The sequence below is a fragment of the Pyricularia grisea genome, chromosome VII (assembly GCF_004355905.1).
Source record: "Pyricularia grisea strain NI907 chromosome VII, whole genome shotgun sequence".
Classification (NCBI taxonomy): Eukaryota; Fungi; Ascomycota; class Sordariomycetes; order Magnaporthales; family Pyriculariaceae; genus Pyricularia; species Pyricularia grisea.
The window spans coordinates 3,556,405-3,569,937 of record NC_044975.1 but is presented as its reverse complement, the minus strand read 5'-3'; the positions used below and the strand labels follow the sequence as shown (position 1 = coordinate 3,569,937).

Sequence of the window (13,533 nt, the reverse complement as noted above, 5' to 3'; positions counted from 1 at the left end):
GTCGTGTAAGGGGCCTGGGTTGTCAGAGGGTTGCGCAGGGGAAACGAGGAGACTTAGTTGGTCAGTGTTCGCAATAGTGGCAAACGGATGGGGGAAGCTATGGGCTGGGGAATCGTAAGAGGCTATACATGAGTTCGGTGGTGGGTTGGTCTGAACGGATTAACGGGTATGTTCGTTGTGTAGATAGTCGATGTGTGCAAGAGGGTTTCAGTGATTCGGAGCTAACAAGATGTCTGAAGTTTACTCATGCTAACCACCTTGCATAACTCACTCAGACCAAATCTTATATTCAGCTAGTCAGGATATCTCAAGCCTTGGATTAATTAGATAGTCCTATGTCACAGCGAATGGTATAATATATAAGAGCTTCATTATATACAAAATATACGCGAGCAAATTTGTTTGCTGTCGGTGTTCCCATCTGTAATCTCATCCAGTAAAACAGAGTAGAAAAGAAAAGTAATAGAAGAAAAACAAAACATTTTTACGTGCGAGTGCGTGGCCGTCGTGACAAAAAGAAGCAGAGCACTGTGCTACTTCTGCTGCTGTAAGGTTCTCTGTCTCTTCTTTTTTTTTCGTATTTTCCTTTTTTCTTTTTTTTTTCCCCCAATGAAAAAACTCATTCCTGAAAATCTCGAACAAGTCGGTAGACTTTTGCATTATATCCTCCCACCGTGAGCCCTGATCTGCCTATCCAGCTTCTCATCCGAGTCGTTGCTGGACAAGCCCCCGATGGAAGACGACTTGGTGATCCTCCCAACGCCCTGTGCGTGGTTCACCAGCTCTGCCTGGTCGGCCCTGCCGTTGGCGTCGAGCATGCTCAGCGGCATGCCGCCGTCCTTGTCTGCGACGGTGTAGTCGGTATCGGTCTTGAGGGACCTCTGGACGTCAAAGGTGCGGCTGACGACGATGCCGCCCCCGTGGCTCTGGCTGTGGTTGTGGCTGCTGCCGCCGCCGGCGTAGGCGGACCGGGCGTGCGAGTGCGTGTGGAACTTTGAGCCGCCACCACCACCACCCGCGAGCCCGTCGTTGTCGGACCGCATGTAGCCGCCGTTGCCCGAGTAGTAGCCGGTCGAGCGCGTCTTCTTGAGCACGAGCGCGGTGATGGCGGGCAGGCAGGCGCAGATGAGACCGATGCCGACCTCGGCGTTGCCAGAGAGGATGACCTTGATGAAGGTCATGGTGGCGTTGGGCGAGTTGCGCTCCAGTACGATCATCCCCAGGCGGTAGATGGAGAAGGCGGTCGCGGTGCCGCCGGCGCAGAGGATTCCCATGATGCGGATCTTTTTCCGGTTCGAAAGTTCGAGGGACCAGGTGAGTGGGATGGGTAAGATGAGAATGGCGAGATCGCTGATGACGCTGAGGATGGAGTCGCAGAGAATAATGATATCTGACAAGATGCCCGTGTAAGTCAAATCTGGCCAATTTTTGATCTAGGTCTCAAAAAAAAAGAGTAAAGCAACAAAATCTCACCTTGATTCAAGCACTTGTCCTTCTCTCCCAGCCAGTAAGCCTCAATTGGCCAACATGTTCGGATTTTGATGATGAGTCCTGAACCATAGTACAAGAACAGCAATAGCTCAAAGATCTTGATGCCCAATACTGTCTTCTTGTGCTATAAAGATGCGCAAATCATGCAAAGTCAGCACTTGTCTTCCGTCAATCATACTGTGGTCTGTTGAGTATGTGTATGAATGTCAGGGGCTGTCTACATACCGGTGCATATACTCTCTTGGTCAAGGCCAGCAATGCAATTTTGACAGAGAATGCCATTGGCATATCTGAGGAGAAAAAAATAGTTATATGGTTAGTTTTCATCCATACTTCCTTCATTCATCGTACAAAGGTATATCGGGTAATTACTAACAAAATATTGTTGCCGCATAGCATGCCTTGAAGTATCCCGTTATCAGTGATGCCGGCACCTCCCTGTCAAGACACGGGCATTAGGTTAGCAAACAAACAGAAACACTCGACAAAATGTCAAGTTTACCCATGCTCGGACTTTTCCTTACCATTGATCCAGGCCACCTCCAAAGTGCGTAGCATATATCGCAGTTATGCAATATCCTACCAAGAGGACCCATGTTATAAAGGTAAAGTCTATGTGATATCTCCGTGTTAGTGCCATCACTTCAATATTATTCTGTCTGCTGTTTTTCTCTTCTCTTGTGGTTCGACTGAAAACCACAACCAAGAAACGGGGCAGGCAAGAGACGTACAATCTTCAGTGTGCCATTGATTTCCTAATGCCACATGCTTGCCGTAGAATCGTAATACAACAAACGACGTTACAATCACCAGCGTCAAGGTCTGTGTCACATACGACACGGTCTTGAGGTTGTCATGCGGGTGTTCGAAGTTGGGGGCGACGCCTGCGGGCGGAACCCCAGCCCCGATGACCTCGGTGCTGTTGGTGCTCATGGCTGCTCTCACCGGTGCAATCATTGGTGCTGCCGTCTTTCTTTCTTTCTTTTTCGATCTTCGTTGCTTGTCGGTTTTGGCCCTTTTCTTGTTGCTCCTTTGTGCAATAACCCCCCTACGTCATATCTCTTTTTCTGTTTTCTTCTCCTTCCTCCTTCCCTTCCGTGGTCGTTGAAGAATAAGAAGTAAAAGGTCAACAGAATAGAAACTCCTAAAAGAGAAAGCTAAAAAGAAAAAGGTCGCAGAAAGTGAACTGCCGAAACGCGGGTATCTGTGGGCTTGATGAAAGCAAAAAAGAAAAAAAGAAAGGCGATGGAGAGGGTCGAGGACGGGAAGGGGTAGTCTGCAGATAAGAAGCAATGGGGGGGAGGAGAAATGGGATATCTTTAAACAACCACACCAGAAACCAAAAAAGGGTGGTGACGGGGAATTTTCTGTCCCAAATGATCTTCCACCCAGTGGGATTGGCAGCGTGCCTGGGAACAACCCTCCCACCCTTGGATATCCGGGGGGGTGTACTAGTAAAAGGTAAATGGGTGGATACCCCAAGAAACAGATGTTGCAGGGGGGTAGACCAAAGGCTGTATGTACTGTTCAGGAAATGGAACAGAAACAGAAAAAAAAGTGGTCAAGATGTGGGTAGATGGGTGTTAGTGGCAAGAGTCAAGATGTGGATGCGGCGGAGCGGATCGTTGCCCCTTTTGAAAAGAGTAACCTGGGCCAGGGACAAGCTGCAGTCAGCAACGAAGACATGGATAGAGATCCCCAAGCATTTGCTTGAGAAAGAAGAAAAAAAAAGATTGACACACACGCCCACACTTCCACAATTACAAGCTCACGCAATGAACTGAATGGTGTGCTGGGTTGCGTGAGGAGAAAAAAAAAAAAAAAAAAAAGGCAGGGGAGTTAGAAGTGGTTAGCTCTTCTATCCCTTGACACTCTTTTTCCCACCCCAGGTATACCATGGTTTGTTAATACCGACAAGAAAGTAAAGAATGGTCACTGGCGGGTCGGGGATGATGAGTAGAGGGTAGCCCTGTACAATCGTCTTTTGCTCCTTCTTCATTCTGCCTGGCTATCTGTCTCTTTTCACTGACTCTTTGGCTCCTCTTGTTTGCGATTACGTACGTGGTAGCTATACGTTGGTGTGTGTACCTTATTGTCATGGCCTTACATCTTGCCAAGAAGTACCAAATCGCCCCAAGATGCTGCAGGGTGTTTCTTTCGTATTCTCCGTGATGCTTCTTATCCCTTGTATCCTTTTTTTTTTTTTTTTTTTTTTTTTTTTTTTTTTTTTTTTTTTTTTTTTTTTTTTTCTTGTTTTATTATTATTATTTTTTCAAGCCCATGATCCCGGTGTGATCAACCGACATTACATTATACACAAAAGGTTAAGATACAAAAAAAAAAAAAAAAAAAAAAAAAAAAAAAAAAAAACTGCGTCGCTCTAGTCCAAAGCATCATCCCTTCACAGAAATCTTCTTTATTCTTTCCCCCCCTTCGTTGGCAGTCCCATGACAGAACCGTCGCACCACGTTCTCGGAAGTCAAATCTTGTTACACTCCCGTCAGGGTCCGCATAAAATATGCGGCCTAATAGTCAACGTTTTTTTCTTCTTTTTTTTCCTATTGTGTATTTTTTTTGCTTTTATGATCTAGGATGATTTCCTGCAAGGTTTATTCTGTCATGAACAGGTTAATGCTTTGTAGCAGAGTGATGGATGTAAAGTAACGAATAGATGGATGAGATGAATTTGGGACGCCCCATGTGCGGAACCTCCCCCGTTTCCATACTATGCTCTTTTTCGTTTAGTGGATGAATTAATCACTATCCATTATGTTTTAGCCTCGGGCGGCTAGGCTGCTGCCGTAGTGCGCCCCTCAAGGCTCACCGGGGCCGCTTTTGCGGAGCGAATAGGCTAGGTTCAGTACGTAGTAATAAAAAAACGGGTAACGGCAAGGTTGATTGATTGATTGATTTGTAGAGTAAATTAGAATGAATGTACTGCAGTAACACTTGTCCGGAAATTTTCGCAATTGGCAGTGTTAGCTTTGGTAGGTAGGCTGTTTTTCTTTTGTCCCACTCGAAAGTGGCTCTGGGACTCTCGCTGTTGTTTGAACTAGGATAGATGCTTCCATTATTTCTTCAAGATCGGGACCACCCATAAAATATCATCAAGCTTTCATATCGTTACTCTTGTTTTTTTTTTTTCAACTTTTGCCGACAAAGAACTATACGCACATGTACGCGAACCAAAACTAAGGTATATACGGTAGTTTTTCATCTACCGCTAATTACAGCGTTGATCATTCTTCATATAGATTGCATGACGAGCTGTTACTAGGTGGGTAGGTTCCTGAGCGAGGTGTTGTTCGGTAGCTCAAAGTAAAGTGGGAGAGAAGTGAGAGGGACAGTAAGGCACGGGATGGATGCTACATACTTTGGTCTAGACTGGGCTAGACAGGGATGAAAACTAAGGAAAAAGAGAAGGGGAAATGGAAGCGAAGGATACAAAACACGCCAGGAAAATAAAAGTGCATAAAGAATCTCGCTTGGGTCGTATTAAATACTATAGGCACGTAAGTGCATGTACCATGGATTCTCTCCATACAATACCAAGTTAAGTAAGTACATCTCGTCCCATCAATGTATGTACTTTGTATAGGAGAAGGCATTCTAGCACAGCCTCTCTCGAGAATAGAAACACCCCCCAAGGCTCATGAGTACTGTGGTAAAAGACCTCGTTGGACTAGATTATTCAGGCTTCTTCCCTGGTGATTCTTGTTGCGAATCGTGATCATTTATTGGAAGTTTTGGTTTGTGGATTATCTAATCTAACAGTATCCCGTTAATGTTCATCCATCCGTACTAATTACGTACTGTAGTAAATACATCTGCCGTCATAGTGTAGAGCCTCATTGTTCTTCACTAGCGACTGCATCACACGTGTATGTGGTGTAGTTTACGTGGTACTATTAGAACTAGTTTCGCAACACTAAAAAGCAAAAAAATAAGACAGATCTAGACTAAGCCTACAGTAGATTAGACCTACTCCAGTTCAGAAGCCCAGATCCCCTAACAGTATTTGTTCCCTGGGGAGAGGCGGCAAGACGGCAAGGCGTACTACCGATCCGCTGCAGATTCTTGTGGAGGGAGATTAAACTCCGTTATGCAACCGCCTGCCGAGACCCTTTGCAGATACATGGAAGCTAGTGATATTGGTTGGGTTGGTCACCTTTCCCTGTCCTTAAAGTGCCTGCCTAGATCGCCTAGCTTGAAAAATTAAACATAATTGCAGTTGATCGCCAAGGGGTATAATCTTGCAACCCAAAAAAATTGGATGCAGCAAGAAGATGAACCGAATACTCTACCGTTGTAGAGGTTATGTCAGACCACCCTCTTTTTTTTTTTTTTTTTTTTTTTTTTTTTTTTTTTTTTTTTTTTTTTTTTTGAGTTGTTCGTTCAGGCTAATAGTCATCAGACCAAAAAAAAGAACATTATCGGCATTCCCAAATCGGCAAACTAAAGGGTGCATCGATCCTTGTACCACCACCAAAGTAAAAACAGAACAAGGAAAGAGAAAGATAAAGATAAGACCTGACGTTGTGGTATGTATGGACGGCTCGCGTGGCCGGGCTGCTTAAAACACACCATCCATCATCTAGTCTAGGTTCCTGCACACCATCTTTTGACATTAGTTGGCCAGGGCAGAGGAATCTTGGCGTCTGTCTGGCCAATTGAAACCACCAACGCGTACCAAGTAGCGAAGTAGCGCGGGATATGGGTGATACAAGGCAAAAAAAAAAAGAATTGAGTAGCGTGTGTGTCTGCCTCGAAACGAAACTAACCCCCAAATAAATGACGACAGGAGCTAGGGATAATCAAATTTCCGTCTCATCTCGGGACAGAAAAGATTCAAGCCACTAAAAGGAAAGAAGTTCTCAAGCCGAGTGGCGCACCGTTTTGGCAGTGTCGGCGGGGGGGAAAGCAACGATCATTTACCAACGATTCGGACAAGACCCATCGTTATGATTCTTCTATCTGGGATATGCCTGTTTCGGAAATGCGGAAGATGCGGCGGGATGATGGACCATTTCCATCTTGATGGCTACCGTTTCCTAGTTTCGTAGTAGTGAACAATAAATAAATAAAAAAAAATACTACGAAGTACCTGAATAGAGGGGAGTGGGACGGGACATAAAAGACTGTGCGCAAAGTGGGGAAAGGAAGGAAGGAATGAGGAACAAGACAATGGAAGGTTTTTTGTTTTCCCCCTACGAACAAATAACTCCTTAAGGTAGGTACCTACTCACCGGTGCTGCATATCAGGAACGGTAACGAACTGCATACCGAGGCAATGAGGAAGGAGCTGCGAGACATGAGCGAGAAACAAAATTACTAATAATCCTGCGTACCGTAAGTATCCTTTGGTAGCTCAAGTCGGTTCCAAAGACATGGAAATGACAAGTTGAACAACAAGCAGCAAAGAAAAAGGGGTTCTCCCTGTAAATGCATCACGGGGATTTACCTCCTTACAGATCTTGAATCGTAACCCCCTCACATCTCTTGTCCCTGCCAAGCCACATTCAACACCAACACAGCCACTAGCCAGCAAAAAAACCGACGTCGCAGTTACCAGACCCGGACCGAATACCCACATCCTTCCTAGTACGGCATCGCCTTGGAGCTGGCATGGGGCCGGTATGGAGGGGTCGACGTCGCTGGCGTCGAGAGAGCGAGATAATAATTCCTGTTATTTACCACGTATCACTCAAAGGAAATAAACTGGGGAAATTCATGCAGGTAGGGAAACCAGGCGCCGTTATCAGGCTTTTTGATTTGCATCGGGTGTAAACGTTCCTATTCCAAACCCCTCTTTTTTTCGTTCCTCGTCTGTTGGAAGCCGACAACGAGTTTTTGGTTATCAAATTTGTCCCGTATTTTCATTTTTCCTTTCCCCTTTCCCCTCCTTCCCCTTCTCGTTATTAAAATCTCATTTCCCAACCAAAATCAATAGCATTAGAACTCGTCATCGCTTACTCATTACTTTTCCTTACCAACCTTATCATTGCTACTTCAACAACATTTACTATACCTATTATCATCCCAGCAAACTAAAAGCTGGTCCGGTCAAAAACCACGTCATTATCAGCCCATAGTCTGCGACTTGGCTAAACCTGAAAGACTGTTCTGAATCGTGAAGAAGAAGAAAACAGAAGAGAATCATGGGATCAGCCGGCCCTGCCAACCCAAAGCTCTTTGAGCCCCTCGCCATTGCAAATGGCAAACACGTTTTGAAGCACCGTGTCGTTCATGCTCCCTTGACCAGGAACCGCGGAACGCCTGTCAACAAGAACGACAGTCGTGAGAACCCCAACCGTCTGTGGCTGGCCAACGACCTCATCAAGGAGTACTACACCCAACGTGCCACTGATGGCGGTCTCATCATCTCCGAGGGCCTGCCGCCTTGTCTTGAGGTACGTTCATGATGTGGGAACTGGCTCATGTCTCCCTTCTATTCTGGTTTTGTCACGTCACATCCCGTCACATTGGTGGTTCCATATTTTCAATGCTTTGGTATCACATTTCCTCCAACCATGGAGGAAATAAAATATCCAGCATGGTAAAGGAAGTCCTGGAAACTATGGCATGTTGGCTGTTGCCAACACCAAATCACCTTGTTGGCACTTGAACCAATGTGTCGGTTCCCCGCCGTGCACGGGTCAGTGTTGATCACTTTTGTTTTTCTGCCAACGTAGCATCCAACAAAAGTCAAAAAACATATTCCCCTCTCCCTACCGCACAGACCTTTCCCCAGAACACCCCATCGCAAGGCAAAGACATTTTTCTCTTGCCGAGCGTAGAATATGGATGAATTTAGTTTGGTCCCTGTTTGTTGCATCACCGAACGAGAAAGCCAAGGTCTTGCTTTTCTTGATCACCGGAGAATGATTTGACGAGACAAAAAAAAAAAAAAAAAAGAGCTTTACTAACCCATGTCGTCACCCACATAATACAGGGCGGCGCAATGCCCGGTGTCCCGGCCATTCACCAGCCTGCTCAAGTCGAGTCGTGGAAACCCGTGACGGAGGCGGTGCACGCCAAGGGCAGCATCTTCTACGCTCAGCTGTGGCACTCTGGCCGTGCCATGATTCCGCAGCACATCGGCGGACCGGTGCCGGCTCCCTCAGCCGTGCCCTGGGACGACCCCACCGAAGTGTTCTGGTACCCGCCCGCCCACACCACTGAGCTTTGCAAATACGTCGACTACCCGCCGATCGAGATGACGGTGGAGCACATCAAGCGCACCATCGACGATTACGTCAAGGCCGCCAAGAATGCGCTCGAGGCCGGCTTCGACGGCATCGAGGTCCACGGCGGCAACGGCTACCTGCCCGAACAATTCCTGAGCTCAAACTCGAACCAGCGCACCGATGACTATGGCGGCTCGCCCGAGAAGCGCTGCCGCTTCGTCCTCGAGCTGATGGAGGCCCTAGCTGCTGCCATTGGTCAGGAGAACCTTGCCATCCGCCTGTCGCCCTTTGGTCTGTTCAACCAGGCCCGTGGTACCCAACGCAAGGAGACATGGGGTTACCTGTGCCGTGAGCTCAAGGCCCGTTTGCCTAACCTGAGCTACGTGAGCTTCATTGAGCCAAGGTATGTAATTAAATCCTCGGGTTTTTCTCGCTTTTTAGAAAAAGATTTTTTTTTTTCTTTTTTTCTTTTTTAGTTTTTAAATTAAAAAAAAAAAAAAAAAAAAAAAAAAAAAAAAAAAAAAAAAAAAAAAAACTTTAATTAACCCCACATCTTCTCCCAGGTATGAGCAGCTCTTCTCCGAAGAAGACAAGCAAAAGTTCCTCGATGACTGGGGCATGTCAAACGTCGACCTGTCCATGTTCAGGGAGATCTTTGCCGGTACTCCCTTCTTCTCCGCCGGCGGCTTCGACGCCAAGACGGGCAAGGAGGCTGTCGAGAACGGCACCTACGACGCCATTGTATACGGCAGGTACTTTACTAGCAACCCCGACCTGGTCAGGCGTGTCAAGGAGGACCTGCCCTTTAACCCGTACAACCGTGAGCGCTTCTACGGCCCATTCGAGGACCCCACTATTGGCTACACAGACTTTGCTACTTATGATGAGCAGCAGAAGAAATAAGTGAAAAGAAATAAAGAGAGAGAACAAAAAAATAAAAATAAAAATAAAAATCCAACAGGGAAGCCGGGGTTTAAGAAGCAGTTTTTCTCTTTTATATACTGTATATACTGTATATACAACAAAGTCGAGACCATAGACAACGTGTACTTTGTACAGTATAAACTTCAAGACTCAATAATGGCCAAGAGTGCGCTTGAATTGTTATTGTTGGATAAAGCTATTAGATACAATAAAGCTCATGCCTGGCACAAAGAAGATTATGGCGGTGTCGTTGTTCCGGTTGCCCTGTCGCACACTTGGAAAGCCCCACGATCATACCATAGTGAGGTCATGAAAATTCGGTCTATTGCTGGTCCTGATGGTGCAAATTATTTTCCCATGTAAACGGTATATGTGCATTAACTCCCGTACCGGTAACGGGACAAAGGCGGATTGGCCGTTGATTGTGCGCCACAGAGTACTACACACAGCACTGATGTGTGGATATTTTCATTCCTCAAAGTTTGTTCCGACACGTAATAATCCATGCTTTGACAGTTGCGGTTCAGGGCCGGCGCACGATCCCTGATACGTGGTAGTCTGCCCACTTAACCCCCTAGGTTTTTTTACTAGGGGATTACTATGTATTACTTTCATACAACCTACCCATCCGGATCCGGGAAAGGGACGAAACAGGGATATGCACTGTCACGTATAATACGGTAATCTATTATACATAGTAGTACTCATATATACTTTTTGGGCAACAGAACCATCATAACTCTGTAGTACTATGGGTTGCAATGACCTATCGGTGTCTCCCTCGGTGAAAATCACTAATGGTATTACCTGCAGGTACCATGCAGACCATATCATGCATTTGCACAGGGGGTGAAAATAAAGACTCGGCAGTCAGCGACCAGTTTTTACTGAACAAGGTCAGGGGACAGTGGAAAAAGCAATTTGGACTTGGTTATGGGCTCCGTGCGTTAGGATCTCCAATGGGTCAAAGTTTCTGATACCACTTTTGAGTCGGGACATGCCGCACCCCTGAGGCCAGGCTGGATACGACGTATAGTACTTGCAAGTAGCAGCAACAATGGAAATGAAAAGAAGGCAACGTAAATATAGATATTCATTATGGTTGGCTTGTAATTTATGGTCAAGATCGCCAACTACGGCAGTCTTTTTGCCTGATGGGCCATCTCAGGTCCCCCCCAGGTTTCATTGCCATAGTCCTTGTCTATTTTCTCTTTTTACCCCGTTCCCACCAATCGGGTTTGCCTATTGGCCTCTCCGGGGTGTCTTTCCGAGTGGGTATGGATTCATTGGATTGCAATCATGGGTGGTATTTTTACGTGGTATCAAAAGACGGCCGGTCCGATGGCCTTGGCGGGCTATTCATATTCAGATGGGGAGAGAAAAAAAAAAATGAGGGAATTTTGGTTTGGGGGGAAGGGAACCGAACCTGGGCCCCAAATTGTACCGTGGCTCAGCAGCAATTTCTTTTTCTTTTTCTTTTTTTCTTTATTTCATCGTTGCCTGGATCGTTTGCTTCCTTCTATGATCTTCAAACTATTTGTCAGTGGTTCTTTGCTTCCAAATGCATAGGTAGGTACCTAGGTGGGAAAAACCAATCAATTAACCTTTTTTTTGTTTTGGTCTCTTGTCTGTGCGAGTCGGGACTGAACCGAGACCGAGAGATGAACCTTGCAGCGTAAGGGGAATAAAAAACTATCATTGTTAACGGTTGAATCTAAAAGAGGGTTTGGAAATTATTCCTCCCTTTTTGGGATATGCGCAAACACAAGAATGAAAAAAAAGGGGAGAGGACACGCGACCCATAAATCTTTTGTTATTTCTTCGGCCGAACATATCCGTTCGATTGCAAAGCCTGGTAAGTCTTCAGCCAAAAATCCTGACCGAACCAACAAAAAAAAGGGCATATGTGGGTTAGGCTTGGATTGATTTTTCTACCAAAGGTCGGCCAGTCCCTGAGGGGACTAATCCATGTTTGGTAAAGTAAAGGAATGTGAGAGAAAATCGGAAATTACCTACGAAGTACGATGAGGTATCCACAGGCCTATGTTTTTTGGGGCCATCTCCATTTCACCAACTCTGTTGTTATTATTGTTGTTGTTAATGGGTGGCAGGCAGATGCCAGAGAATATCGCGATAAACCAAGAGGCCCAGCAATTTGTTAAACCGTTTCCTTTTTCTTTTTCTTCTTCTTTTTTTTTCTGTCTTCCAACACCAAGACCCCCTTGCTTAAAGAGTAAATCTTATAGTAATGATATTTACTTTGCCTTTACCACGTTTTTATCCTTTTTTGGCCCCAGAGACAAGCGTCCATGTCCGTATTATCTGAAGTGCACAGACAATGGGTGTCCACCAATGATGGATGCTATCCAACCAGACCTAGTGTTACATGTGTTCCCCAGATTGTTCCCGCTATGGCTCCTCGGAGCATGAATCGCCGCCGTTTGACAGCCAAACCCGCTCAATAACCAACCTCCCTTCTATACCGTAGTACTGTATTATTGTACAGTAGCAGTCCAGTGAACATACTGGGAAATGATTTACATCAGTTCGAGTCGAACTGCCGTGTGGTTTCCGACAATCGTTCCCATTGCTATCGTTTGGCAGAAACTCTAACCCTATTTTTTTTTTTCTTTTTTTTTCTTTTTTTGTGCGCAATGACAGCGGCAACACAAGTTTATCCAACACTTTGCGCATCCATGTAACGGCAGGCAGATCTATGTTATCGTACTTCGTATAATTCTTTTTGTTAAACTCTGCCCAGTATAAGCGCATCATCACCTGAACTGTGGAGTGAGAGTTGAATGAATGACACGGTCTTCCGGCACTTTTTTTTCCTTCAAGTCACATGTGATACGCTTTTGTTTTATTGTGTGATCTTCAGGGAGTATGGTCTATCGGAATTCCACGAGGAAAGATCTTCAAAGAGCATTTTCATCGCGTGACTGTTTTACAAGGTTGGGATTTTCTCCACGATCGTCCGCTGCTGGCTGTCAACCGGTTCACTCGGCAGGACTAGAAATCCAAGCGAGACTACCCTGTGCGCCCTTGTGCTCCCCGGTGTCGAATCGGGGTGTGAAGATGAAGCTCTGAAGAAAGCAAAGATCGGATAATAGCGACCGAGATAAAAAAGAATTATAATAAACAAAACTCCACCACAACCCCCGTTTAAAATCTTTCAAAGTTCGGGGGGACTCGACAGCCCATTGACGCGGCCGCCGATCAACATTTTAAAAACCTGCGGCGATTCGTCGATCGCTTCCGTTCCCGGGACCCCGGAAAACCCGACAAAAAGAGAGTCGGGGGCTGTACCACGTTGCACGTTGCTTGCTTTTCCTGCACTAGATCTCTGTAGATTGCCCATAAGCGCATAATGCTTGTTATTTCTTTTCTTCGTTTGCCTTTTTTCATCTCTATCTTTCTTGGCGGGGAAACCCAGCCTTGTCAGGAAGCCAGGCCCTTGCCATGAAGATCTGCAAAACAAAAAACTTTAAGGGATATGGGGGAGTGTGTTTATCGTGATGCTTTCGGATATACCTAGGTACCTATAGATAGGTACTCTAGGTTTGGCCAGTTCGAAAAAAAAAAAAAAATAATAATAATAATAATAACCCATTAAACATGAGATTAATAACGAGTCGATCCCAAACGCAAAAGAGAAGAAAACTAAATCTCGTAGAACGAGGCAATCTGCACCAGCTGAGAATCTTGAAAATAGATTGCCCAAGGATTAGATTGGACGACCTTGCAGTTTGTTCGGGTAAACCCAAAGAGGGAAGAAAAAAAAAAGATTCGGCTGAATATCTTTCTGTGATTGACTATTATATGCATAAACAAATTGAATATTTTCAGCTAGACTATTGGAGATGTCAATGATTCTAACTCGAACTTTCCGTCAGTCCCTTCTGCTTGACGAACATGTTCTCGGCTTCCC

The 13,533-nt window shown here is 45.5% G+C and overlaps 2 protein-coding genes across 2 annotated transcripts; one reads left to right on the top strand and one right to left on the bottom strand.

Moving 5' to 3' along the window:
* Positions 1-659: 659 nt before the first annotated feature.
* PgNI_11022 (uncharacterized protein) lies at positions 660-2,544 on the bottom strand (the record flags this gene model as incomplete). The annotated part of the gene is made up of 6 exons (XM_031130996.1): positions 2,223-2,544; positions 2,016-2,103; positions 1,868-1,929; positions 1,717-1,781; positions 1,474-1,615; positions 660-1,390 (listed from the first exon to the last, which is right to left on the bottom strand). Exons 1-6 carry the CDS (start codon positions 2,446-2,448, stop codon positions 660-662), a joined length of 1,314 nt encoding a protein of 437 aa, XP_030980298.1. The 5' UTR covers positions 2,449-2,544.
* Positions 2,545-7,349: 4,805 nt separating this feature from the next.
* Positions 7,350-9,820, top strand: PgNI_11021 (uncharacterized protein). Its single transcript, XM_031130995.1, has 3 exons — positions 7,350-7,901; positions 8,444-9,081; positions 9,242-9,820. The coding sequence occupies exons 1-3, from the start codon at positions 7,650-7,652 to the stop codon at positions 9,579-9,581; spliced, it is 1,230 nt and encodes a 409-aa protein (XP_030980299.1). The 5' UTR covers positions 7,350-7,649; the 3' UTR covers positions 9,582-9,820.
* The last annotated feature ends 3,713 nt before the right edge of the window (positions 9,821-13,533 follow it).

Bases quoted from the DNA above. Each gene is read 5' to 3' on its own strand.
- PgNI_11021 (XM_031130995.1), top strand. From the start codon at position 7,650: ATGGGATCAGCCGGCCCTGCCAACCCAAAGCTCTTTGAGCCCCTCGCC. The intron at 7,902-8,443 runs GTACGTTCATGA...CACATAATACAG, and splicing joins GCCTGCCGCCTTGTCTTGAG to GGCGGCGCAATGCCCGGTGT. The intron at 9,082-9,241 runs GTATGTAATTAA...ATCTTCTCCCAG, and splicing joins GTGAGCTTCATTGAGCCAAG to GTATGAGCAGCTCTTCTCCG.